We start from the raw sequence: 26,983 nt of genomic DNA on the forward strand, positions 1-26,983 counted from the left end.
GAGGCTGAGTTCTGAAGATGACAGTTCAAAGCCAGCCTGGGTAGGAAATTCCAGAAGACTCTTTCTCTCCAATAAACTACCCAGAAAAAAACAGAAGGGGAGCTGTGGGCTCAATTGGTAGATTACCAGCCTTGAATGAAATAAAAGTTAAAGGACAGCTCTTAGGCACACACACACACACACACACACACACACACACACACACACACACACACACACACACTCACACACACAGACCCTCAGCCCCAAAGTCGTGGTCACTCATTTGCTGGCTGGCGGATAGTAAGTTCTCCTTGATCCAGTGTCCCACAGACCAGGTTTCTACACCTTGTGGGGTTCAACAACCAGGGGAGGAAATCAAAAGAACAATTTGTTCCTTGTGGCGCCCCGCCCACGGTTGAATTCCAGCAATCCCTGGACTTTGATGCCTGCCCATCTAGCTCAGCCTTTTCCAATTTCGGGTGCAAAGGCCAGAGCCGCGTGCCAGGCCTCCCGCCCCGCCCCCTTCCCTCCCTCCTTCCATTGTCCCCGCAGCCGAGAGGAAAACAAGCTCGGAGCTAGGGTAGGGGAGGTGTGGCCGCGGGGTGGGCGGGGCCTCTGGGGAGGAAAAACAGCGCGCCTGGCCCCGCCCATGGGGGGCGTGTCCCCGCCGAGGCCCCGCCCTGCGCCCGGGGTCCTGGGCTTCCCGCTGTCTTTGCGCTCCAGCTCGCCGAGCTGTCACTCGGCTTGTTTCTGCCTGGAGCACCCGGGACTCCGCAGGACGCATCCGAGGGGACCCCCCCACCACCGGGACGGCCATGGCCCCGGTGCTCAGCAAGGACACGCCGGACATCGAGGTACCCACCGCGCTGGCTCGCCGGGCACGGGAGGACTCCCCCAATCCCGGCCCAGCTCTCCCCCACCTCTCCACCCCCCCACCCTCCCCCGGGGCCGCTGCGTCCGGCCTGGGAAGAGGGGGAGGCGGAGGGGAAACTTTCCCTGGGCGGGGACTGCAGGGGTGCCCCGTGCGTGGGGACTGCTGACTTTGGAGCGGGTGTTAGGGGAGCGCGTCTTGTCCTGGCCCCCGGAGTGGCAGTGACACCCCCCCCATCCCCGCACCCAGAACGTCCGGAGTGGGAGGGGACCGGAGCGCACCCATTCTACCCGGTCCCCCCCACATCTCTTCCCCTAGGTGGGGTTTTTTTTTTTTTTCAGGGACACCTTTGCGTTGTCCCCACGTGAGATTGATGCATCTGGTGATCTGCACAGGTGAGGGGAAGAAAAGGCCGTCGGGGTGCCAGCCTGCAGGCTTTCCTTAGCCATGTTTATGAAATCATTTAACCGGGGGGGGGGGGTCGGGGCGGGGGGGGGGAGAAAACAAAGTAGGAACGACCTAAAAGTGCTGTACCCTCGGGCAGACAGACATCCACCAAGCCTTTTCTCGCTGAGGTCTCCCTTTTTACCTTAATGAGGACCAGGAGGATAGCACAGGCCCAGCAGAGATCCAAGTTAAGGCAAACTGCTTGTTTGGGTTGGTTCTGTTTTGTCTGAGTGTTTTCTTTGCGTCTCTGGCTGCAATAGAATCCTCCTCCCTTTCTCTTTTTCTCTCCTCTCTCTTCCTTCCCCTCTCCTTCCTTAAGGGAAAGTTGAAAAACCACCTGTTTGCAGAATAGCTGTTTTTACTACAGCTTGCCTGTGCGTTGATGGAAGAAACTTTGTATTCTTTTGGAGGGAAGCTGGCTCTGTTTTCTCCATGCTTTGCTTTGAAAAAAAAAAAAATCCATTTTAGGAACAAGTTTCAAAGCCTATCAGGTGGATATCTCTAATTCAGTTTACTTCTGATTTCTCTGCTAGATACATACTGCCTCTGGATATTGATCTATATGATTGAGTTGATGAAATATTCATGTGTGTTCATGGTAAAAAAAAAAGTGCTATATTTGATTTAAACCACAGCCCTTTTAGATTCTGGTGACTAAGATTTAATTAACTATATTCTTCTTTATAAACCAAGTCAAATAGAAAAGTTCAGGCATCAGACCGTATTGATATTAGAAATCTGAGTGTCCAAGAATGGGCATTTGGCTGCTTCAGAATGTTACCAGCTTACTCGATTTCTTTCTCTGTTCCTCTCTTGCAACTGTCTTTGAAATCAGTTCTTATTCACATCCCTTTAAGGAAAAGATTCCAGTTCAGTCTTGGTTCCAGTTCGACTTTATATAGCTTTAGCCAAACACATTTAAGAAATCTCAGTCTTTCTACTGTGCACTCAGCTTCATCTAACCTTACTCTATGTGGCCGGTTTTCCTGATAATGACCTGTAATTTAGAACGGTGGTATTGAGACCTCTGCAGCTTTCATGTTGAGCATAAGATGTGACTTTAATCATTCACATCTTTCATCACACATGATTCCTCACTTTTCCTTCAATGTAGTACCTATGAGTCACCAGCTAAAACACCATGAAAGAGCATGAAATTCATCATTAAAGTATAATGCAGTGAGGAAAAATACATTAAGCCTAGGGGAACACACTCGAGCATAGATGTCTCAGTTAATCCTATTGATTTACCAAAGTTCATTTTTGTGCTCAGACTGAATTACAAAGGCTCAGTTTTCTATCAGATTCGAATGCTTTCCCTGAATCCACTTATTAAAACCATATAGAGAGATTGATCCAATTATGATCACTGTGTGAGACTCAGATACGTGGAAGAGCAAGTAAATCTTTTAAAACATTATTGGTCTGAAGCAAATAATAAATGTGATAAGGGCATGTTGCTAAAGTGCTTGGTGCATATAAATAAAACAGAAGTCATTGGTAGCAACCACTGCCATAGTGATTTAACTTTTCTTAGGAAATCTCAGATTTCACAAACAGCCAAGAAATAACTTTGTTCCTGGGCACAAAAGTTATTGTGATAGACAAACTGGCTTTGTGGGCTCAGTCTTAATTTCTAGTCTCAATCTAGTATCCTATCACAGACAGTGTAAACATGTAGAGGTAGAATATGCCTGCACTGGAAGAGGCACAGACAAGATGCAGTATTTGTGTTTGTTGTATTTGTTGTAATCATAGCAATTGCCTAAGAAGTCAGCTCTTCTTTTTCTCATGCATTCTTGTGGTTCAGAGCATGGCCTTTGGAGCTAGCTGCCTGTGTCATGGTTTAGCTTTGTTCTTTATGAAAAGTTAGTTGGGTAAGTGGGGTATTTTCCTTAAACTACTGTTGCATTATCTGTTAACTAAAGAAACTAGTAATAGAATAATGAGTAGATGTCACAAGTTGACAACTTATGGCCAGGAGAAAAGTACAATCATGTTAAAGAATAAACAAAAATGAAGGAAATTGAATCTCAGGCAAATCACCACCAACAAAATCAATTAGTAGTCTGCAGTTTATTAATACTAGCTATATAGTTTTGAATGGGATTTTACTTTGTGGGACTTTTTTTTTTGCCCCATCGAATCCAAAGTTTATAAAAGGTGAAGGGTGATTTTTGAATACCAGCTCTCCCAGGAAGGTTTCAGAGAAGGTCAGTATTGGACATTGGATATTTCCCCTGACCTCAGCAACAACCACACAGTCCTTTTTCATTGTGATTGGATTGCCAGCCGATATGATGTCAATAGCTGCACCTTGAAAAGCAAGAATGATTTTCAAGAGTCGGCTTTTGCTCGATATCTTCCCCTCTCCTGATAAGTATCATTGAGACTAGACTATGAGAATATATGCAGCACATTCTTTCGCGACAACCTCTTGACTATTTGGGAGCTAGCACTTTTGGTATTTACAGCCAAGCCTATGTTGCTGGCCTCTCCTGTGCTGCTTGCCTCCAGTTACAAGGTAAAGCCCATTGATGGAGCTACTACAGAGTTACAAAACAGTATTATAAAAATCTTTCAGGGCTGGGAAGGTGGTTCAGTGGTTGAGTGCTTGCCTTGAATGCATGAGGCCGTGGGTTCGATTCTTCAGCACCACATAAGCAGAAAAACTGGAAGTGGTGCTGTGGCTCTCTCTCTCTCTCTGTTTCTCTCTCTCTCTCTCTCAGATTTATGCTCCCTACAAAAGGGATGCTGGTCCAAAGTCCATAGAATCAACTGGAAGTCATAAAGAAAAATGTCTCTTGAATTATGTCTGTGACTTCTATTCATTTGAAAAGGCAATTGACAATTTCCTATATTTATTATTAGTTAAGCAAATGAGATAAATGTTGTTATTGGAAAAATTGAGGCACAGAGAAATGACAAGAAAAATGAGTTTTCAGCATGTTTTGGGAAAAGAAAAAGGAAATGCATAAGTTATAAATTGGTAGGGATAACTAAAACAATATTTCAAAACACCCTTTATGAATTTGCTCCAGGGGATAGAGGAGGGTCTAAGGAAAGAATGGGTTCTAATTCTAGAGGCTATTGGGGTATTTATTTACATATATATATATATATATTTATACTTAGTATATAAGCAACAATCATGCTGTCTCTTTTATATTGGTTGGGCACTCTAGACATTGTAGAAATGAAATCTGGATTTATTAAAGCTTTTAAAGTTTTTTTCTGTTTTCTAAACTTATGAGTTTTAATTGTTGAACATATACTCTTTCCTCTAACTTTAAGCTGTTCTGGGGCCATGCTTAGTTTTACTTCAATGTTTCTTTTCTGTAAGGTGTTTACCTGTACTGTGCTGTGTGTTTGTGTGTGTGTGTGTGTGTGTGTGTGTGTGTATGTATGTATGTGTATGTATCACTAATTATCTTGGTAGCCCTTTGCCCTTTGTATTATAAAGCACTGTAGTTAAATGTGTTATAAATGTGTCTATAGTTAAATGTGTTTCATTATAGCTTATTTTTGTTGTTATATGCATGTGCTGGTAGCACTGGGGCTTGAACTTAGGACCTGGGAACTATCCCTTATTTTTTTCCCATCAAGGTTGGTGCTCTACCACCTTGCCACATATGGCTTTTTACTCATTAGTTGGACAGAAAGAGTCTTAAAGACTTTACTGTCTGGGCTGGTATCTAACTACAATTCTCAGCTCTCAGTCTCCTGAGTAGCTAGGATTATAGGCACAAACGACCAGCTTGCAGTGTCATTACAGTTTCTTAAGAATTCTATCTCTTGCACATGATTCCAGAGGATTAGGTGTAGTAGTTTAATTAAAAACTATGAGATTAATGAGTAATGATGAATCTGTCACTGGGGAGATTTTTAGATTGGGTCTGTTTACTCTTAATGATAGCAGATAATGTTGACTGATTGCCTAATTGTAAAATGTACTAGAATTCAATAGTCTCCTTTCTTAAATTCTAGAAGAAAATTCTACATCTCCAAAGCCGAATTGTAATAATAAGGAATTAATAAAAAGAAGTTCTAGAGTCAGATGATGGATATAGTTGTATGCGCTCTCAGCCATTATCTCTTTACTTGAGTTTAAGATGTAACCAAGCTCTTTTTAAAAATTGTTATTATAAACGTAATGTACAGAAGGGTTACCATTTCATAAGTCAGGTAATGAGTACATTTCTTTTGGGATGGTATCACCTCTTCCCTCTTTCTCTCCCAGTTTTTCCTTCCCATTCCTACCCACACATTTTCAACATAGTGCCTAGCGAGTACTACTGCTGTGTTTGTTTAACCTTTGTCCTTCCATTTCTGTGTTACCAAGTTCTTTAAGACAGCACAAGGGCTGGGCATCTGTGGCTCATGCCTGAAATCCTACCTACCCCACGAGGTTGAGATCTAGTGATCATGGTTCAAAGCCAGCCTAGGCAGTAAGGCCCTCGTGAGACTCTTTCCTCAAATTTACCACTCAAAAACCATGCATGGTTTGTATGATTCAAAGTGGTAGAGCACTAGCCTTGAGCACAAAGAGGCTCAGGGACAGTGCCCAGACCCTGAATTCAAAAACAAAACAAAAAACAACCCCAAACCCCAAACATCATTTTTTCCTTCAAGATTTCTAATGACTGCAGGGAAATTCTAATTACATAAACTTAAATTACAAAATTTGGAACACTCAAAGGAAAATACAATGACACTGAAGAACAGATTGTCATAAAATCATGGGAAGAGAAAAAGATAAAGCAGCAGGGATTATAATCCAAGTATAATCCAAGGACACTGGCAAATAAGATGGCACAGTTTATTGTTTTGCCTCTTAGCTACATGGACATTTTGACTTTAAAATTGTAAAGCAATTGTTGACTCTAGATTTATTATGAGGATGTCGATTTTCAGATGTGACATGTTTACCTTCTGGATGTCATTTGCTCTTAATCCTCTGCTTGGAGACAAAAGTGGCTTTGGGGCCTCACATGTCAATGATGTGGGGGCTCATAGCCATCTCAGAGGCAGTTATATTGCAGAGAATACTCTTAATAGATTATGTCTTTCCTATAGCTTATAATTATTACTGCTTTCATTGCTCTTAAATTGTTATGCTAGTTGATGCAAAATGGCTGCATTTAACTCAACCTAAAACATTTTTTTTAGATGGTTAGACATATTGAAGTGTTTATTAGTGTTTGGGACTAAGCAATTTATTTTGTATTTCGCAAAATCAAGCTTTTTTCATGATTAATATCTTTATTTCATGATTAATATCTTTCACCAAGATTGCATTCAAGTAAGCCTGAGTTCAAATCCTATCTCTATTATTTGTTTATTTGTGTAATTGAGGTCAACCTTTCCCCTCAAACTGTCATTTCTTTCTCTGCAAAGTGTATTGAATCTAATTTACTTTTCTTGTAATAGATCTGAGGACTAATGCATAATGTTTCATACATAAAATAACATGATTAAATATGATACATACTTGATGCATAAAATGTTTAAATACAGCATATGATCCAGATAGTATATCCAACATTAAATATATACTTTAAAAATATGTTCTGTGTGTTGTATAAATAGAAATTGGATAGAATTGGTTAGACTCCGAGAATACTAAAGCCTACCAAGAGGATCTCAAGTTTGCAAGGGAGGGAAGAATTAATGAAATTAAAAGACTAATGGAAGAATTTATTGTAGATTCATAAATGTTGCATGCATGCATTGTGAAAAATTTACTGAATTTCACTTTTCAACATTACAGATGAGGAAGTTCTGTAACAGAGGTCAAATTAAAAATTTTCATTTTCTTAAACACACACAGTGCTAGGGTTTGAACTCAGGGCCTCACACTTGCTAGCAGGTGCTCTACCACTTGAGCCACACCGTAGCTCTTTCCTTTTCAGTTCTTTTTTCAGGAACAGTTTCATTTATTCCCTTGTCCCCTCTCCCTACTTTGGAGTAATTCTACACAGAGATTTCTCTACTTAGAACTTCTGAGTCTCTTCTGGTTTGAAGAATGCAAAGCCTTTCCATCCAGCTTTTTGTTGATAAGGTATCTTGTTAATTTTTTTTGCCAGAACAATAATCCCTCTAATCTCTACCTCTCAAGTAACTGGGATTAAAGTTCTAAACCACTACACCTTGTCCAAAATATACTTTTAAAATCTGTTGTATTAACCAGCTTTCTGGAGGCTTGAATAAATACAAAAGAAGTAGATGGCATGGGATTTGTCCGGAGAACTATGTACACTTATTAAATAGTCAATTGAGATTTAAATCTAGAGCTCACCCCAATTTGGGGGTGAATTTTGAGACTAGATCAGGGCTGATACATGGATATAAATGATTATTTTTGGTACCATTATAGAAAATTTGAAGGGATTTGTTATTATTCTTTTCTGAAAAATGCCTACAGAAATAAAACAAAGATACCTTTTTTTTTTCTACTAATTATAGGGCTCTTGTTTTTCTCTCTAAGCAAACACAAGCTCCATGGAAAAGTTGTTTGTGATCTTTTAGTTTCTATGAGTATACCATGTTCGTTTATGAGTAACTTTGAGCTCCTAGCAGAGAATGGAACCCAGTCTGCACCAGAAGGTAAATAAAGGGTGCCCCTTCTAAAACATCACTCAGATGTAAAACTTTTGATGTGAGTTCGAAAGTGATGTGATTTCTTTGCAAATTTTAGCTTGGTTGTAGACTCCTATTGTTGCTCTCTTCTACCTCTGTGGTAATAATTAAAGAGACAATCTGCATGCCACCTCCCAGGTGCCTGGAAATTGATATTATGAGTGCTTATGAATGTCCCCTTGAGACACTCTTGACTGGGCCACTTTGAAGAAAAATCTCTTCATCAATAATTAAGTCCCGAGGGCCACGTCTCAGGGGACCCACACAAAATTACATGTCAACCCCGGCCTGATTTATACAGATGGAGATCTTGGATGAAGCCTTAACTGCGTCTCCCTCCCGCATGCTTTATTTCTCATCCCACTCTGCTGGTCTGCCCTAGTCACCAGTCCCCACTTCCCCTCCTCTTGAAAAAACTTCTTCCACTGCTCATTCTGCCTACATAGAATGAGCTTTTCTAAGTATGCCCTTGTGAAATTCTTTGAGTGAGAGTAAATGGACTATTGTATCATGTTAAGATTTTAAACGTGTTAGCAGGTCTAATGACAGCAGCATGTGGAATTCTGCAGCAGAACAGTGGAAGAATGAACATTTGCTATTTGTTAATTAAAACAAATATCTCAAGAGAGGGGGTAGCATGGGATCACTCCCCAAGTTTGGTGCTTTGCTTTGCTCTCTGACCTTGTCAAAATCAGCCACTGAAAAGAGTTTGTGGAGGTTCCAGTGGCTTTCCTATAGATCAACCTTTCATTTGTTTTTGGCTTTGTTTTTGTCGATCATGGGGCCTGAGCTCTGGGCCTGGGCTCTACCCTCAGCAATTCAGCTAGTGCTCTACCACTTGAGCCATGGCACCCACTTCCGGCTTTTTCTGATTATGTGGTGCTGAGGAATTGAACCCAGGGCCTTATGCCTGCAAGACAAGCGCTCCACCACTGAGCCACCTTCCCAGCCCAGGATTTTAAAGATAGTTTGTAATAAAATATGGCAGTGGTGAAATTGTTTGGAGAAAGGCCAGTTTCCTATCTGTGAAATGTTGACATGTGCTCCTGTTACCACTATTCCATTTGCCTTCCAGGCAAGATTTAGTTTGTCATTTATACCAGATAGAGGAGTTTAATAAACTTCACATACTTCCTACTAAGATCGTTGGAGTCCTTTGTGAAGATGTTTCGGAATAATCAATTTACGTGTTATGTTACCTGGATGCTCTTTTTAAGTATATAAGTATTTGATTTGTGTGTGTGTGTGTGTGTGTGTGTGTGTGTGTGTGTGTGTGTGTGTGTGTGTGTGTGTCTGTCTGTCTGTCTGTCTGTCTGTCTGTCTGTGTCTGTGTGTGTCCTGGGGCTAGAACTCAGGGCCCGGGCACTGTTCCTGAGCTTCATTTTGCTTAAGACTAGAGCTCTACTACTTGAGCTATAACTCTATTTCCAGCTTTTTTTTCTTTTCTTTTCTGTAGTTTAGTGGAAATAAGAGTCTCATGGACTTTCCTGCCTGGGCTGCCTTTGAACCTCCATCCTCAGATCTCAGCCTCTAGGATTGCAGATGTGAGCCACTGGTATCCAACCTTGTATTTGGTTTAAACAACAACAACTTTCTTCCTGACTTCTTTAAAAAAAAAAATACGGAATAAAAACACAATCTTTTTTTCTTTCTTTTGCACTAAACTTTAATTTTGTCTGAGCATACTAGGAAATTTCAGTCCTACTAAGATCGTTGGAGTCCTTTGTGAAGATGTTTCAGAATAATCAATTTACATATTGTGTTACCTGGATGCTCTTTTTAAGTATATAAGTATTTGATTTGTGTGTGTGTGTGTGTGTGTGTGTGTGTCTGTGTGTGTCTGTGTGTGTCCTGGGGCTAGAACTCAGGGCCCGGGCACTGTTCCTGAGCTTCATTTTGCTTAAGACTAGAGCTCTACTACTTGAGCTATAACTCTATTTCCAGCTTTTTTTTTTTCTTTTCTGTAGTTTAGTGGAAATAAGAGTCTCATGGACTTTCCTGCCTGGGCTGCCTTTGAACCTCCATCCTCAGATCTCAGCCTCTTATGTAGCTAGGATTGCAGATGTGAGCCACTGGTATCCAACCTTGTATTTGGTTTAAACAACAACAACTTTCTTCCTGACTTCTTTAAAAAAAAAATACGGAATAAAAACACAATCTTTTTTTCTTTCTTTTGCACTAAACTTTAATTTTGTCTGAGCATACTAGGAAATTTCAGTCCTACTAAGATGGTTGGAGTTCTTTGTGAAGACGTTTCAGAATAATCAATTTACATTTTGTGTTACTTGGATGCTATTTTTAACTAGAGATTCAAACCAGAGATTCAAAGGAGATGGAACTCTGGCTGCTGTTTGATAATCAACACTGAAAACCAGGACACAAACAGTGGGAGTTCCAGCCCCACTGGGGAATTCGTTAGTTCTTTCATTCTTGTTCCAAAATGACCTGAAAGTTTTGGAAGTCTTCGTCCAGATATTCTTCCATTTCATATATTGAAGGATAGGGGGGTTAAAATAAAAATCGAAATCCTCTATCATTTAAAGAAGGAAAAAGCTTGCAGTTTTTCCATTGATTCCCTAGAGATAAACCGTGTCAAAAATGTTCATCTTGGTGCATCAAGTTGAACTTTTTTTTTTTTCCATTTCCTGATTTAATTCTTTTTTTTTTTTTTTTTGTGGGGCAGGGGGTGGGGGGTGGGGGTCCAGTCATGGGCCTGAACTCTGGGCCTGGGTGCTGTCCCTCAGCTCTTCAGCTCAAGACTAGTGCTCTACCATTTGAGCACAGCGCCACTTCTGGCTTTTTTTTTCTGCTTATGTGGTGTTGAGGAATCGAACCCAGGTCCTCATGCATGCAAGGCAAGCCCTCTACCACTGAGCCACCTTCCCAGCCCCCTGGTTTAATTCTTAAATTACTTTTATGATCATTACAGAAGATTTAAAAGATGCAGAAAGGAAAATGATAACCTCACACACACACAAATACGTAATCCTAGCAGTCCTACTAGCCCAGAAATAATGATTTTGTGCTTCATTTCCTATGTGTGAGGTACTTTTTCCTAAATAATTTTAGACATAGGGAATTCTTTATTTGACTTCTTGTTTCAATATCTCCTTGTGAAACAAGTAGCAGTTTAAGATTGCATGCAGAGGAGACGGGAAAAATTTTTCCAATTTTCTTCTTATCAGAAACTCCCTTTGTTTTTTGTAGTCAATTACTATATAATGCATCAACACATTTCTTCTTTGAGAATTATGTTGGAGCATGATGGCTCATGCCTGTAATCCTAGCTACTCAGGAGGCTGGATGAGTGCAGTTTGAAGCTAGCCCTTCTAGAAAAGTGCCTGAGACTGACATCTCCAATTAACCAGCAAAATACTGGTGGGACTGGAGGGTGAGCTAGCCATGAGCAAGAAAGTAAAGCCAGAGTGCCAGTTCCAGGATAGCCTTCTCCCTCCAAAAAAATTATATCGAAAATATATCTGAGAAGGTTACTTCCGTGAGATGGTATTTCAGTTCTGCACAGTTCACCTTTGTGTTTCAACAGAATTGTCTTTAGATACGTGCTTTTAAGGGGACCAGCATCCCGGATACAGAGACAGGAACCAGGAAGTGAACCCATTTGTGGACCCATTCCTGATTGTTGAGGTTATAGACCACTTGAGCTTGTTATCTTATTTTTTTTGTCAGTCGTGGGGCTTGAACTCTGAGCTTGGGCACTGTCCCTGTGCTCTTCAGCTCAAAGCTAGTGCTCTACCACTTGAGCCACAGCACCACTTCTGGTTTTCTGGTGGTTAATTGAGGAGTCTCACAGACTTTCCTTCCCTGGGTTGGCTTTGAACACCCATCCTCAGATCTTAGCCTCCTGAATAGCTAGGATTACAGGAATGAGTCACCTGTGCCTCGCTCAGTTTGTTATCTTGAATGGAAAATATCTAAAAAGTTCAGGTTATTGTCTTAAGGGCAATATGTTGTGACCTAACACCTTTTTCCATTACCACCCTGCCCAACAAGAACCACTCATTCTGGAAGAATTTATTCCAAAAGTATTATTTTACATGAGTTTGTGGCTCATGTTTGTGATCCTAGCAATTCAAATGGTAGAGATTTGCACATCATAATCCCATGCCAACCCAGGCAGGAGAGTCCATGAGATTTATTTCTAATTAACTGGCAAAATGGTAAAAGAGGAGGTGAGGCTCAAATGGTAGACCACGGGTCTTAAGTGAGAAGCCAAGGCACGGAATCCAGGTCCTAAATTCAAGCCTCAGTCCCAGCAGAAAAAAAGCAAAACGCAAAAGAAAACCCATAGGCTGCTTTTACCTTGGAAAGTGTGATTGTTATGGTTATGTGCATTTGTGTACATAAAAACACATGTGTGCGTAATCTTCATTTTCTTTCTGTAGAAGAAAGAAAACAATAATAATTAGGTAGAAGAATGTACCTCAGATGGAACATTTTTTGAATCAATGTATTTTTTTTTCCTCAGAGAAAAGTAATAAAGCAAATAATTCTTCTTCCTTGGATTACACATCCAATTTAAATAGTCCTGGGTTTACATAACATTTTAAAGTTACATTTACTTCCAGTCTTATCTCTGAAACATTAGCCTGTTAACCCTCTGTCTGTTTGGAAAGAGGAGAACCTATTTGCAGAGGAAAATTCTTCTATGGTTCATGTAAATCACTGTCTATTATCTCTGCAATGCTATTCCTAAGGATAACAAGCAGAATCCTAAATATTTTTTCCCTCCCATACATTGTATGGGAGGTTCATTTTGGTGTTTCCATATATGTATGCAGTAGACTTGAAAGAAGTTTACCTCCTCTAGTATTTTTCTACTTCTTCCATCTTTTTCAAATAGCATTTACTGAGTTTCATTATGGTGCGTATGTATGTGTCAACACCCACATATATATACACACACATGTATTTGTTGAAGTAATGTGATAGATTATTAGGTTTTTGAACAGCTTCCATAATCGTTGGAATGAGTTCATATTCCCACCAACAGTGTATGACAGTTCCTTTTTCTATGAACAATTATCAGAATTTATTGTATATTTTCTTGAAAATTGTCATTTTGATTAGAAAGAAATAGAATCTTAGTTTTGGTTTACATTTCATTTCTATTTGAACATTTCTCCCTGTAGTTATTAGCTATTTGTATTTATTTTTCTTACAACTGTGTGTTCAGTTTGTTGGCTTATTAGTTGGGTTTCTGTCCTTTTCTTGTTTAAATTTTTGGAGTATGTTGAGTGTTCTGGCTATTAATCAATAAAATAGCTGTCCAAGATTTTCTTCCCATTTGATGGACTGACTCTTGAGTCCAGTCCTTATTTCTTTTAATGTGCAGAAACTTTAAAATTTGATGCAGTTGTATTTATTTTTGCTGTTATTTCTCAAGCTATTGGCATCTTATCCAGGAAATAATTACTTGTTTGTATATCCTTCAGAGTTACCTAGCAGTTACAAAGTGTTTGGATCTTTATTCCAGTTGAGGTGACTTTTGTACAGGATGTGATTTTAGAGCAAGGTGCGGGTCTCATTTCAGTCCTAGACAGCAGCTAACAAACTTTCCTAGCACCATTGTATGCTTTTGCTCTTGTGTGATAGATTAGATGGTCGTGGTTGCATTTTTAAAATTTCTGGGTATTTTGTTCTTTTCCATTTGTTTTCATGTTTGTTTTGGTGCCAGTACTATGTACCTTTTGTTACTATGCCTCTGTTGTATTATCTGCGGTCCATATTGGGATACCTTCAAGTTTGCTCTTTTTGTTTAGGATTGCTTTTTGTTATTTGTGGTCTTTTGTGCTTCTAGGTGAATTATAGTAGTAACTTTTCTATTTCTGCATAGATGAATGGGATTTTCATGGGCATTGAATTGAATCTGTATGTTGCTTTTAGTAGGATGACCATTTCCAGGGTTTTCTTCCTGCTAATTCACGAACATGGGAGCTCTTTCCATTTTGGGGTGTCTTTGATTTCGTTGTCCAAAATTGTATAGTTTTTGTTGCAGAGGTCTTTCACTACCTTGGTTAGGTGTATAACTAGGTTTATTCTTTGGTTGTTGTTGTTTTGAGACTGTTGTTAATGGAATTATTTTTCTGATCATTTTCTCAGTCTGTTCGTTGTTAATATATAAAACAGCTACTGGTATTTGTATGTTGACTGTTATTCTTTTTATTTTTGTCAGTTGTGGGTGCTGAACTCAGGCCTTGAGTGTTGTCCCTGAGCTTTTTCACTAAAGGCTAGCACTCTACCATTTTGAGCCACAGTACCACTTCTGGTTTTCTGGTGGTTAATGGGAGATAAGTGACTCACAGACTTTCCTACTCCAGCTGGCTTCGAACTATGATCCTCAGATCTCAGCCTCCTGAGTAGCTAGAATTACAGAAGTGAGCCACCAGTGCCCCATAATTATTTATTCTTCTATGTTGCCAAAAGTAATGATCAAATTGAGGAGTTTTGGGGTAGGATCTTTACAGTCTTTTAAGTATAGAATTGTGTTATCTGTGAATAGTGATAATTTGAATTTTTTCTTTCCTGATTGGATTCCTTTTCTTTCTCTTGCCTTCTTGCTGTGACTAGAAATTCTAGTATTACCTTGAATAAGAGTATGGAGAATGAATACTGTTTTCTCACTCCTGAGATTAGAGGGAATAACTTTATTCCACCCTCCCCACCCCCCATTTAATAGGAGGTTTTCATGGATTTGTCACAGCCTTTTTAATGTTGAGGCAAATTCCCTCTATTCCTGATTTCTTCAGAGCTTTATTATAAACAGATGCTGAAGTTTGCAGTAGAGTGTTTATAACACTTTGTGGAGAAGGATCATTTTAATGCAGTTTCTCCCTACTGATGAGGGACAGCTTAGTAGCCAAAGTTTTACCTCCATGCTCTGGGCACCCAGGCCCAAGCACCAGTCCAATAGAGGAAAACTCACTGCAGTCTCTTGTATTCCCTTCTGGATGGGTTGTAACATGTCGGTCTATGGTGGAGATGGTGCAGAGTCAGTTGTTTACTTATGTGATGCTTTTGCATGAGAACTTTGCCTTCACAATGTACTGAAAACTACCATTGGTCACCCACAAATTTTCAGTCTGTGGGCCTTGGTAGGTTTGCAAGGGACACTCTTGGTGTCCCTGGGGGACAGGTTGTTTCCCTGATGTGCCTGAGAGTGAGGGATGGTAGGGGAGCAAATACTGCACTCAGTTCTGCAGGATGGGTGGGTGGAGAACAGAAAGACTCAGGAGTTCTGTCTGCCAGTCTCCGTTCTTCCAGACCTTGCCCAGCTGGGGACTCACCTTGTGGGGCAAGCAGAGGCTGCAGTGCATCTGGTAAGTCCTAAGTCCTACTACTTAGCGCTCCTAGCTCCACAATCTGTCTCCCAAACCTGGAGCCCGGCTGCCAGCTCTGGGTGTGCTGATCTTACTGAGTGCTGGGCTGACTTTGTGTTTGGCTGTTAGCCTGGGAGGGTGGGGTTACCAATTCTTAGACCTTTCACTGTTTCGGTTCTAGTAGTTTCAGTTTGCCCCAGGTCTAAGACCCTCCCTAACCTCTGTTGATTCTCTCTGGGTTCTAAGTTGCTGTTTCGCAGCTAAAACCCAGGAGTTTTAGTCTCTAAACTAACTTAGCTTCAGGCCACAGACCAGCAGCTAACGTAAACAATTCCCACCCCTACGCAGCTAACTGCTTCTCAAAGGTAGCTGCAGTGTTTTCTAATTTGGCCTAAAACAAGAATGCATCTCCTCCCCACCCCCACCCCCACCCCCTCCAGGCAGGGTGGGACTGCTGGTCTCTTCTCTTCCTCCCCCCTCCCCCCCCTTGTAGATATTTCAGCTCCTGAGAGTCCAAACCATTCCCTCTCTATTTCTTCTACCCCTAGTGTCTGTCTTCTGCCTGAAAACTGTGTACCCGGACTCCCCGATCAAAGATTGACGATCAATTCCCAAGCCTCTAAATGGTGGCTCAATCTCAAAGCTGGCCTAGCTGGGAGCAGCTAATGTAAATGGATCATTCTGTAATCTGAGCTACCTGCTTTGTTTTCTGAAATGGCTCTCAGGCCGGAAGCTGCTCTAACTGGGTGGGGCCAGGGCAGGGCTGACCATCTTTGAGTCTTCTCTCTCCCCCAAGGTCCCTTCCTATAGCTCTCTAGGTAGTGGGGAATGAAATGTGATTGTGCCAGATGTTGACCTGTCATATCAATGAGGTCAGACGCCAGCTGAATGTATTGGCAGGGATTTCAGAAGGTGTAGATTTATGCCAGAGCCTGGTAAGCACTTCTGTTTGTACGAGACCACTGGCATTACCTTGTGGTAGAGACTTCCCCTTCCATCTGCAGACTGCTAGACTAGACCTACACACTATTTCCTAATTTCTCTGCCACCTTTCCATTTTGTCCCCTTTCAGCTGTCCTGTTCCTCTCTGCTGGTGCTTCAGTGCTCTTCCTTAAATTCACGCTTTCTTATTTTCCCCTTTGTTACTTGATACTCTCCTCATTCAGAGTCTGAAGCAGAAAACTTCTACCCTACCTTCTTACTCTCCCTCTTTTAGATATTCAGACTACTCTTTGTACCTGTATAAGATCCCCTGACTATGGTAGGAACCTGGAATGGTAACTATTAATAGTAGACATGACTACTTTCAGGACCTGAATGGTTTTCAGATTGTACAGATGGTGCAACCAATGTATCTGGCAGCCAGGAGTATATGGGTATAAATAAAATGGTACCCTTTGCTGTACAGTGTTAATATTTTTTTTAATAATTAGGTGAAAAACTCCCATCAGTTTGGTTGAATTTGTTATTGTTTGATTATTGAGAATTTGAACATTCCCCCCCCCCCCATTTTTCAATAGATTGGATTTTTCTTGAAATCAGTTGTTCTAATAGAATTTTCATGGGAGAGTAAAATATAAAAATGCTAGCATAAAGAGATGAAAATAAGTGACTTAGATGCAGTTTTAAAGAAAATTAGATATTAATGAACCATAAAATCACAACAAAATTAGTGCTATTTTGGAAACATATATTACATCCAAACTAATCTCAGATTTAGTCAGGAATAAGGACAGACTAGTTGACTTGATCCATTATAATATTAATTGATAGTAAATAATGGCTCATTATTTATCCTAATCATGATGAAAAGGCTGTGTAGACTAGCAGAGAATAGTCCAGGCTCTGGAATTAGCACTACCATTTTGTAGTTCTGAGCTTAGTGAGTACCACAACTGTTAAAAGTTAAAAAGAAAATGGCCAGCTGGGTACAGGTGGCCCACAACTTTAATCCTAGCCATTTAGGAGGCTGAGATCTGGAGGATCAAAGTTCAAAGCCAAACTCAGGCAGAGAAATCCTTGAGCTGCACATCTCCAATTCACTAGCAGAAATCCCAGCTGGAGGTATGACTCAAATGGCAGAGCACCAACCATGAGCTAGAAAGCTGAACATGACGCCGAGTTCGAGCTAAAAGCTAAAAAGTTAATAACTAAAAACAAAATGTCTCCTATAGTCTCTTGGGCTGAAGGCATGGTCCCAGGCTGTGGTTCTATTTTAGGAGGCCATGGTAACTTCCAGCGTGGGCTATTTGGAGGAATTAGGTCACTGTGGGTGCTGGCCTTTTCCTGTCTGTCCTTTGCCTCCTGGCTGCCATGAGGTGACATGGCTGCCTTGTCCTTTGTCTATGATGTTTTCTCCCTTGAAACAGGCCTAAAAGAAGTTTAGCCTGCTGAGCACAGACTAAAAGTCTCTGAGACCCTTAGCCCAGTTTCCTTCTTGAAGCTGATTTTGTTAGGTGTCACAGGTGGTTGGAAAACTGACACATAACCTTTGTATGTTTCAGTTGCTTCATATGTGAAGGGGAATATTCAAAAGCACCGTGTTATTGAAAATACCGTGCCAGCACATGACAAGTATGCACTTATGCTTAGATATTAAAATACTAATATTCCTCTCATTGATTGTTTGAACTCCAGTGCCCTACTGCTCTTTTTTTTTCCTTTTTTTTTTACCAATCTGATTTTTGCCAATCTGGGATGTGAAGAAATCCATTCTTCCTTATCCTTTTGCTCATTCAAAAATATGTGTTAATTCGTAGGAAAGGAAATTGCACCGGAGTTGAGAAATGGTAGGACATAAGAACATCTTTTAAATTTTTGTTATTTCAAAGAGTATTGTGAACTTTGGAAAAGATCAAGCAGGATAATGTGACAGGGAATGACTTGCAGGCCTCCCTTCCTTTTCTGTGTCAGAAAAGACTCCCATTGCGAATTGCCCATTTGATGCTAACACTGAAAGCCTATGAGGTGCCTTGTCAAGGACCGGTGGAGTTTGGAGCCTTTTGGATTTTGGAGCATTGAATTAGGGATTCTCACTTGATGAACTCTATGAACCAATCTAAAATCCTCCAGACCCTGAAATCTGCAACGCTTCTCATGAGGGAAATCTGACATGTTTGTCTTAGACTATCAACAAAGTATGGCAAACTTTCCTTCAGTTTTATAGTAAGTGTTTGCTGTGTCTTAGCTACATTGTGGGTTTTAGCTGGAATGATCAAGAGAGGCAAATTAGCAGAAGATGATAAGTCAGGACAGAAAATGACAAGGGCTTGGAGGTGACAATGCAGACTTATGGCTTTGGGGATTGAAGTGTGCATGTTATAAATGCACACTCACTGCATGTTATAAATGCACACTCACGAACCTTAGTGGTTTAGTTTTTCACAGTTATTTTGATTATGTTTAGTAAATGATAATAAAGAAAGTCCCACAGCTGACTGCCGGTGGTTTATACTTGCAATCCTGATCTTGTAACCAAGATCTGAGGATCTTGGTTAGAAGCTAGCTTAGGCAAGAAAGTGCATGAGGCTCATCTGCAGTTAACCACAAAAGACAGGACAAAACAAAACGAAACAGAAAAGAACCACCAAAAAAACCAAAAGTAGAGCTGTGGTTCGAGTAGTAGAGTGCTAGTCTTGAGCAAAAAAGCACAGGAACAGTGCCCAGGCCCTGAACTCAAGCCTCTGGACCAGCACATGTGCACACATGCACACTCCCACACATGCATGCATACACACAAACATATGCACATGCAATTCTATAATTTTTCTTAACATCTGTCTCATTGTTTGCTTCAATATCCAGTAGTTTAGGGGCCAGAAAATGAGGGAGGTCATTTTTTCCAGGGACAGATGGATGAGGGCTGTTCTGGCTGACATAGATCAGGTGTTAAGACCAGGGCAGGTACAAAGCTGGCTGAGTTAGAGTCCGGAGAGGTGAGGTACATTAATTTTTATATGTGTGTGCCCTCTTAAACATGTTTCCAGTTTTAGGAAGATGTCTCCATTTCAGAAATGGTAACACTAAGGACATAGAAAGGTTAAATGGCTTGATTGAAGTCAGTCGTGAACTGGAAACGAAAACCCATGAATATGAGCTCCATTTTATGTTGCTGTTTATTCAGACATTAAAATACATGATATGAAAATTAGGAATCAGAGAAATATCTAAGTGAGGAGTCCTTCAAGAGTGATCTCATTTTTCCTAACTGGATGCATTCACAGAATCACTCAACAGTCTGCTTAATATTCCGTTGTTCAAGGAGTCCTTCACGTGTGTAAATGAAGCAAGTCTGAATGGCTTTTACTACAGACCAGATGGCAGCAGTAAGAGGATTGAGGAGATACCATCCATCACTTCCCAATATGGTGTCAGCTGAGTACCCTGCCCTTTGCTGGGCTACTTTGACCTCTCACAGGGTAGAATCTTTAGTTGTTGGAAAGATGAGGAAAAAGAAATGGGCAAAATGGACCGTAAGATTGGAACTGGGTATTGAATTCTGTATGTCTTTCTTTCACGTTTATATACATTTTAAAATATGTTATAAAACTTTGATTCACTGGTGACCTCCGAAGGAAGGGCATTTTTTTTCTTCTTCTACATAATGTTATAACAATAATGATGTCACTGCCAAGACAACCAGTTCATATTTGAGGAGTAAAAATAAAATGTAATTACAAGGGTGTAATCGAAGGTTAATTTATATTAGCCTAACCCTTGCCCCTTTTGCATCTTCCGTTCTGTACAATTTTGAATTAATTATGTGATGATAGCAAATACAGAGAGGTGCACATTGGTTAATTATAATTTCTGCTACAGTGTTCAAGGCAGAGCAGTCTGTCTCGTTCTGTGTTACTCAAAATGAAATGAATCCAGAACCTGTGTAATTATTGACTTTGTCAACCCTTAAATACTATCCTCCTTTTACAACTGAGAGCTTAAAAATAAATTTAATTTGAGTTTGATAAATTTTAATCCTTGGAGTCAGTTTTCTTGGAGAATTTGGATCACATTTCCTATGTAAACTCACGCTGGTATTAATGGAAAGCAGTGTCTTTGAATATCCATGCCAACCACTTTGGATTAAGAAAAGCTTCCAGTCTGAACTGTAGGGGAGTAATAATAATCCTTAAGAGAAAAGAATAGGATAGAATCTGGAATAGACCTCTGTTATTAAAGACAGATTAACAAGATAAATATAGAAAAGTTTATTAACATTCCTGCCTGCCTCTCTGTCTCTCTCTGTCTCTGTCTGTCTCTGACACACACACACACACACACACACACACACACACACACACACACGCGCGCGCGCGCACGCACGCACGCACACGCGCGCGCGCGCGCGATACCCAGAAATGAGTAGTTCTGAGTTGACATTGCATTCCAGCTTAAGTAACATCTTCCACAAAGTATACTAAATATGTTAAAAAGTGATAAAACAAAAGGATAAAAATGTTGGGTCCCTACAGGTGGCATCTTAGAGGGAAGATGAATCAATGGCAGTGAAAGTCTGCATTAATTCCTCTGGTACAATGATCACGTGGGCTGATGATGGTCTAAAGGTGTTGGTGTCTTCAGTGGTTTTGTTCTCCCGGGTAGAGAAGAAGGCAGGACATCTATTAGTTTTGTTTTTTGTTTTTGTTTTTTCCTTGTAAAGGAGCACTTCTAAGGAGAAACAACATCCTTTTCTATTCTTCCAGTGACTTGCTGATCAAGAACCAGTTGGGAATTGGGTAGTGTTTTCTGACTGGTACAAGGTCAGTGCATCCTGCACTACCAATGTCAAGTACCCAGAATGTGGAGTGATGAGATGTCATCCGTGTTCTCATTGGCTCTCACTGGAGCTGATTTCTCACCCCTCCTCAATCCTCACAGTTCCTTTTGTAGAAGCAACAACACATTTAGCTGTTTCTCTTTTTAATTCATCTGCTGGTAGCATTCAAATTTCTATTCATCTGTCAAATTTTTGGACATTTTTAATTTTGTATTTGGCCATTTGCCTAGCAGTCTTGGAGAAGCACAGAGTTTTGTGTCTTTTTTTTTTTTTTTTGGTAAAGTCTGCCTGAAGTTTAAGATTTTAAAACACTAGATATTTGGATTTCTGGGTTTCTATGTGTAGTTTAAATTTCAGTGAACAAATTATGGGCTTGAAAGTGAATTGAGATGGATTGTAAGGTTTCCAAGGAATGATTGTAAAAGACCATGTTGATACCAACATTTTGCTTTAATATACAATGTATTTCAAGTAATTAAGGACAATTCCCTAGCTTTATCTATGTTAGATATTGCTTTGTTACACCAATTTTTTTTTTTTGCTCATTTCAAATTCTGGTTATTGAAGAAGCTCTGCTTTGAAATTCATAAGCAGAAGTGATCTATAAGTTGTGAGAAATAGGGTATGTGTTTTAAAAGTTATCAATTGCTTCATCCAGCTTTATCACTTACATTGTAGCAGTTATGTGTCATGTAAAAATAAAATTTACTTTTTTCCAATAAAAATATATGTTCAATATGGAAACGCTAAGGTACTAGAAATCTGAGGCATTCTATTTTGTGATATTGTTAAAGATTTAAATACAGACTTTTTGTAGTCCTTTCTGTTGTTCTTTTACTTCATGAATGAATTAGCTACCCTTCATGTCCTCACATCAAAACATGTATACATAGTATGAACTGTGCTTCAATTCTGTCCATAGTTAATTGACAGACTTGTTGATATCCACCACTGAACTTCTTCTGTTAGATCACAGTTTCATTTATGCTGGCCTAGTTACCTTAATTATAACCAAATATCAATCGTCCTTTGAGGAAATTTGTTATACCTTTGAGTAAGTTTAAGTGTCAGAAAAATATGAACCTATTTAGTTATGGGAAGTGCCTTTTTACTTTTTATTTATTAATTTTTATTATGTTTGGGTGGTTGTACAAAGGAGTTACCATTTATGAATACAGTTTATCTTGATCAATGTCAACCCTTTCAATAGTCTCACCCATTCCTCCCCTACCCACCCCTTTCTTCACACTTCTTAATTTTATAGGATATATGTTGCTTGTGTTCTTGACTACATTCTTTCCCTCTTCTCCTCTTCATTGTCTATTTTTCTTCTTGACCCCACCACCTTTCAAGTACTTGCTTCCTGAGGTTCATTTTGCTGAAGTTTGATTTTGCCTTTCTAAGGAATTACACTATTTAAAATCTCCCTTGAATCTATTGTATTTCAGTTAATATATTGGTATGTACTTGCATATCACCTAAAGTATTTACTTACAAGTTTGTAAGCTAAATTAGCTTTCATATTTAAGGTTAATCATGGATCCTTTGTTTCTCTGGGACTGACTTACTTAACATAATTTTTCCAAATCTTTCCAGTTCTTTAAAAATGTATAATATTCTTTCTAATGGATAAATTTTATTGGGTGTGTGTGTGTGTGTGTGTATATATATATATATATATATATATATCACATTTTCTGGATCCATATGTTTATTGAGGGGCATCTGGGCTGATTCCATATGTTGGCTATAGTGAATAGTGCTGTGATAAACATTGTTGTGCTGGTGGCTTTACTGTTGGAAGTGCTTTTGTTAAACATAATGGAAGTTATTGCAGAGATTGGATTGTTTCCTAGTGGCAGACCTCACTAAAAAGTCTTAAAAGGTAATTGATGCTATTCAGTATGCTTTTTTTTATATAAAATATTCCATGAATAAAATAATAACTGTATGTCAATAAATGTTGATAACATCATGAAGCTACTACTAATTACCCAACAGCATAGATTACATTGATGTTTGCTTTGAACTGACAAAATGAAGTTGAAAGATTAAAACACTTTGTGTGTGAAAGGTGATGATGATAGTTTGCTCATCTCTGTCACGAGGAGTATTTTAATAATAATGGCAAAACTTGTAATGTGCAGGGAATTGTTTAAAGCACAGGGATCATATAATCCTTCTTTAAGAAATAAAAAGCAGTTTTACCTAATATATTTGAAACACTGGGCTCCTGACCTATTATATGTCTCACTGTTAATTATATTATTAATATATCTCCTTATTCCTCTTCTATGTGTTTGTACACATACATGTGTGCCTGTGTGTATGTGTGTGTATGAATATGAATGAATGAATGAGTGCTGAGGCTTGAACTCATGCTTCATATTCCAGCTCAGCTTTTTCATGCAGAGTTGGCTGAATTTCAACTAACCTGAGCTAAAAGGCTGGCTTGGAACCTTGATTCTATGACCTGAGCCTTCCTGAATAGCTAGGATTATAAGCATGAGACACCAGCATCTGGATTTATTCTACTTTTATGTATGGATGGTGATCAGAAGTAGGCTTCTAGGCAACAAAATTGAGTAGATAATTCAAAATATGTGGGTGCCTATTGGGTGACTTGGTTGTCATCTTGGCTTGGCCTTTGTCTTTTGGTCTTCTGTAGGTGGAGGACTTTATGGCTTGTGCATTGGTAAAGGAGATAGTTTAATTCATTGCCTTATCCAAGTTACTAGACCACCAATCAATACATCTAACAGTCTCAAAGTCTACTAGGGCAGATGGGCATACAACCAGAGAAGTTTAGACTGGATTTCAATTGGAATACATAAATTTGACAGTCTTAATAGAATACATAAAGTTGATAAATGTTAAACATGAAGTTTCTATTATAATGGGAGTAGTGTTACTGACATTTCTGAGTTGTAAACTGTATTTTTGGTACCAGAGCATCTGTGATTTTCTCACAATTAAGCAAAAATCCTAGCTTTCCAGAAGATGCCTGGACTTCATTCAAATTCAACAATTAAAAGGCACTGGAAACAAACTACATTTCACTGTCAAAATTTTTTTTTAGCCTATATGTCATTTGTGATATGACACCAATATTCCAGCAATGTGCCAAAAAAAAGAAACATTTTTATTCCCTAAGTCAGTTCTCTATATCAACTTTTATGATCTGTGGTTATGATTTCTTTTTCTAGTTACAAGTTGTTGACATGGGAGGTATTCTCAATTTTCTATCTCTTTACAATTGGTTGTGAATTAGCTGTTATGAAATCCTCCTAGAACCTCCTTAAAGTCTCTGAGATTTGTTTCTTCCTCAATAATTCAACCAGTATTCTGTAACGCGAATTAGGAAATTTTGTAGATATTATGGTTAACAGAGTGATGACAAAGTTTTCTGTAAGGCTGACCTCTTTCAGGTTTTGTGTACACAGTTTCTTGTACCAACACAAAATGGATTCAACACTTAAAAATATATATACAGAAATCCTTGAATTAAGGAGAAGGCAATTGAGAACTCAATGTATATCTTACAAAGTTAAGAAAAATGAGGGAAGCAGTGGATTGGGAGAGATGGGTGAGAATGTTGAAAGAGATTACACTGATCAAGATGCACTGTATTCATAAACTGCTTTCTTAAATGGTAACTCTTTGTACAACTACTTAAAGATAATAAACTAGACAAGAAAGATGGGATGAGGGAAGAACAAAAGAAGGGGTAGTATTGACCTAAAAGCATTGTACTCATCACCTGACATATGGAATTGTAGCTCCTTCATACAACTACTTAATAACAGTAATTAGAATTAGACAAGAAAGATGCTGGTAACCAGTGACTCACACTTGTAATCTTAGCTACTCAGGAAGCTGAGATCTGCACTGACCTTGAGCAAAAGAGCTCCAGGACAGTGTCCAGGCTCAGAGTTCAAGTCCCATTACTGGCACACACACACACACACACACACACACACACACACACAAGAAAGAAAAAAAAAGGAAAAACTTGAATTACATGCATAAATGGTGATGTTATACTTTTGTGGACCATTGAGAAAGCAGAGCAATGATGAATGATATAGACTCATCAGCCAAGTCTTTGTTAAAATGCTTCCTGGGTAGGGAGACCCAGCTCTTTTCTCACCTGTAAGCTAAAAAGTAATCATAACAAGGAAGCTATTAATTCAGAGACTACTGATGAAGTGTTCTGCACTTGGGAACCTAAAAGTGTGTCATCTACCACAGCCTGGCAGGGAGGCCTTCACAAAGAATGGCTGGAGGTGTGAAACATGGGAAAAGATGGTCTATGGAAGCATTCCAAATAACAACAACAAAACGCAAAAGCAAAACAAAGCAGTTTACAAAGGCTCCCTGAGTACATATTTATTCACATCATGTACTGTATTGTAAAACATTTATGTCAGTTCCTTAACTGGAGAAAACTATTAGTAGTCAATCAATGAAGATTAAAGTGAATCATATTTTTCTTTTTTCGTGTGTGTGTATATGTGTGTGTGTGTGTGTGTGTGTGTGTTTTCTATGCTGGCACAACACAATTTCCATTGATCATTTTTTGAAATGAGTAATTTTGGGTTTAGGATATTTGACATCTTGATGGATTTCATGGAAAATTCGAACTTATGCTGATGTGACTTACCATTTATCTTTAAAGTACATAAGCCCAAATGCTTTTACGCATACGCTGGTTATGAATATTTTACTCTGTTGGTTGGAGTGTTGGTGTTTGGCACATCCAGTTGCTCACCAGTATCCTCGTGGGCCCTGTGAAAACAAGTTATGTGTCATAATACAGAAAAGTGAATGAGACTGGCTCAAATAGGATAATAATTTATTTCTTCCTCCGAGTAAAGAAAATTCAGAGATGTATCCCACAAGACATGTAGCACCTCTTGGTTTCTATGGCTTTTTAGAATTTTTAAATTATCATTAAGTAGTTGTATAAAGAAATTGCTGTTCAACAGAGCCGTTTGTGAATATAGTGCCTCTTGATTAATGTCACTCAACCTCCTCGCGCATCCCTCTTAACCAACCCCTTCCTTCATTTTTCTTAACTTTTAGGGTATACACTTATTTATTTATTTATTTTTGACCATTTATGTACACAATGTGTCTTGATCTGTGTCATCCCTTTAACATCTTCACCCTCCACTCGACCCACCCTCCTCCTTTTTTTTTTTCTCAATTTTGTGGTATATACAATGGGTTCTTGCCTGCATTCGGCTCCCTTCTCCTATTCATTCTTCTATCTCTCTATCCCTCCCTTCCTCTTGTAAGTCCTCATTTCCTGGTACCGATTTTGTTGGGTTTCTGTTTTTTCCACTCTGCCATTTCTAATTCCTTCCTTCCTTCCTTCCTTCCCTCGTTCTTTTGTTCTGGTTATTGTTGTTCCCTTAATAACAACTTCTAACACTTCCCTCGTTGACTGGCCTCCTTAGTCAATGGCTTGTCTTAGTTGCAGGAAAGTCAGGGTCTGAAGTCTTTCTTTAGCTGGAAACTCTACCCTTCTCACAGTAAAAGGGGCTTGTTACTGTAGAAGAGAAGCATGCGCACTGAAGCAGAATGCCCGCCATGGCCTCTGGTTAAACCTAAGTGATCCTTGACTCCTATCTCTGAGATTTAGCAAGGACAGGGAGAGGGCTGAGATAGCAGTTTAGTGCAGTTGTACAGGGCGCACTTAATGTCCCCAGCAACGATGTGTGACAGCTTGTGGGCAGTGTTGCCAACCAAGGAAGCTCTCTCAAGTCTCGGTGGCATGTCGCATACAGTGCTGTAACCACCAGACAAAAAGTAAATATTCATCACGAATCGCATTGTTAGCATGAACTCATCAAACCGGCACAGGTTTTAGGCAGACAGCCATTCTTTTCTAATTGAACATTTCTATTCTAGCTCCCAGTGGGGAGC

General features: G+C 39.5%; 1 protein-coding gene across 1 annotated transcript in view; it reads left to right on the forward strand.

Moving 5' to 3' along the window:
- Positions 1 to 684: 684 nt before the first annotated feature.
- The window catches only part of Dpyd (dihydropyrimidine dehydrogenase), a 715,003-nt gene continuing 688,704 nt past the window's right edge, over positions 685 to 26,983 (forward strand). The window contains exon 1 of the mRNA XM_042677821.1: positions 685 to 836. Coding sequence (XP_042533755.1) covers positions 798 to 836 — 39 coding nt within the window. The 5' untranslated portion in view covers positions 685 to 797. The remainder of the gene's footprint in view (positions 837 to 26,983) is intronic.

Source organism: Dipodomys spectabilis, unplaced genomic scaffold (assembly GCF_019054845.1).
Source record: "Dipodomys spectabilis isolate Male_0828 unplaced genomic scaffold, ASM1905484v1 ptg000002l, whole genome shotgun sequence".
In the NCBI taxonomy this organism is placed as follows: Eukaryota; Metazoa; Chordata; class Mammalia; order Rodentia; family Heteromyidae; genus Dipodomys; species Dipodomys spectabilis.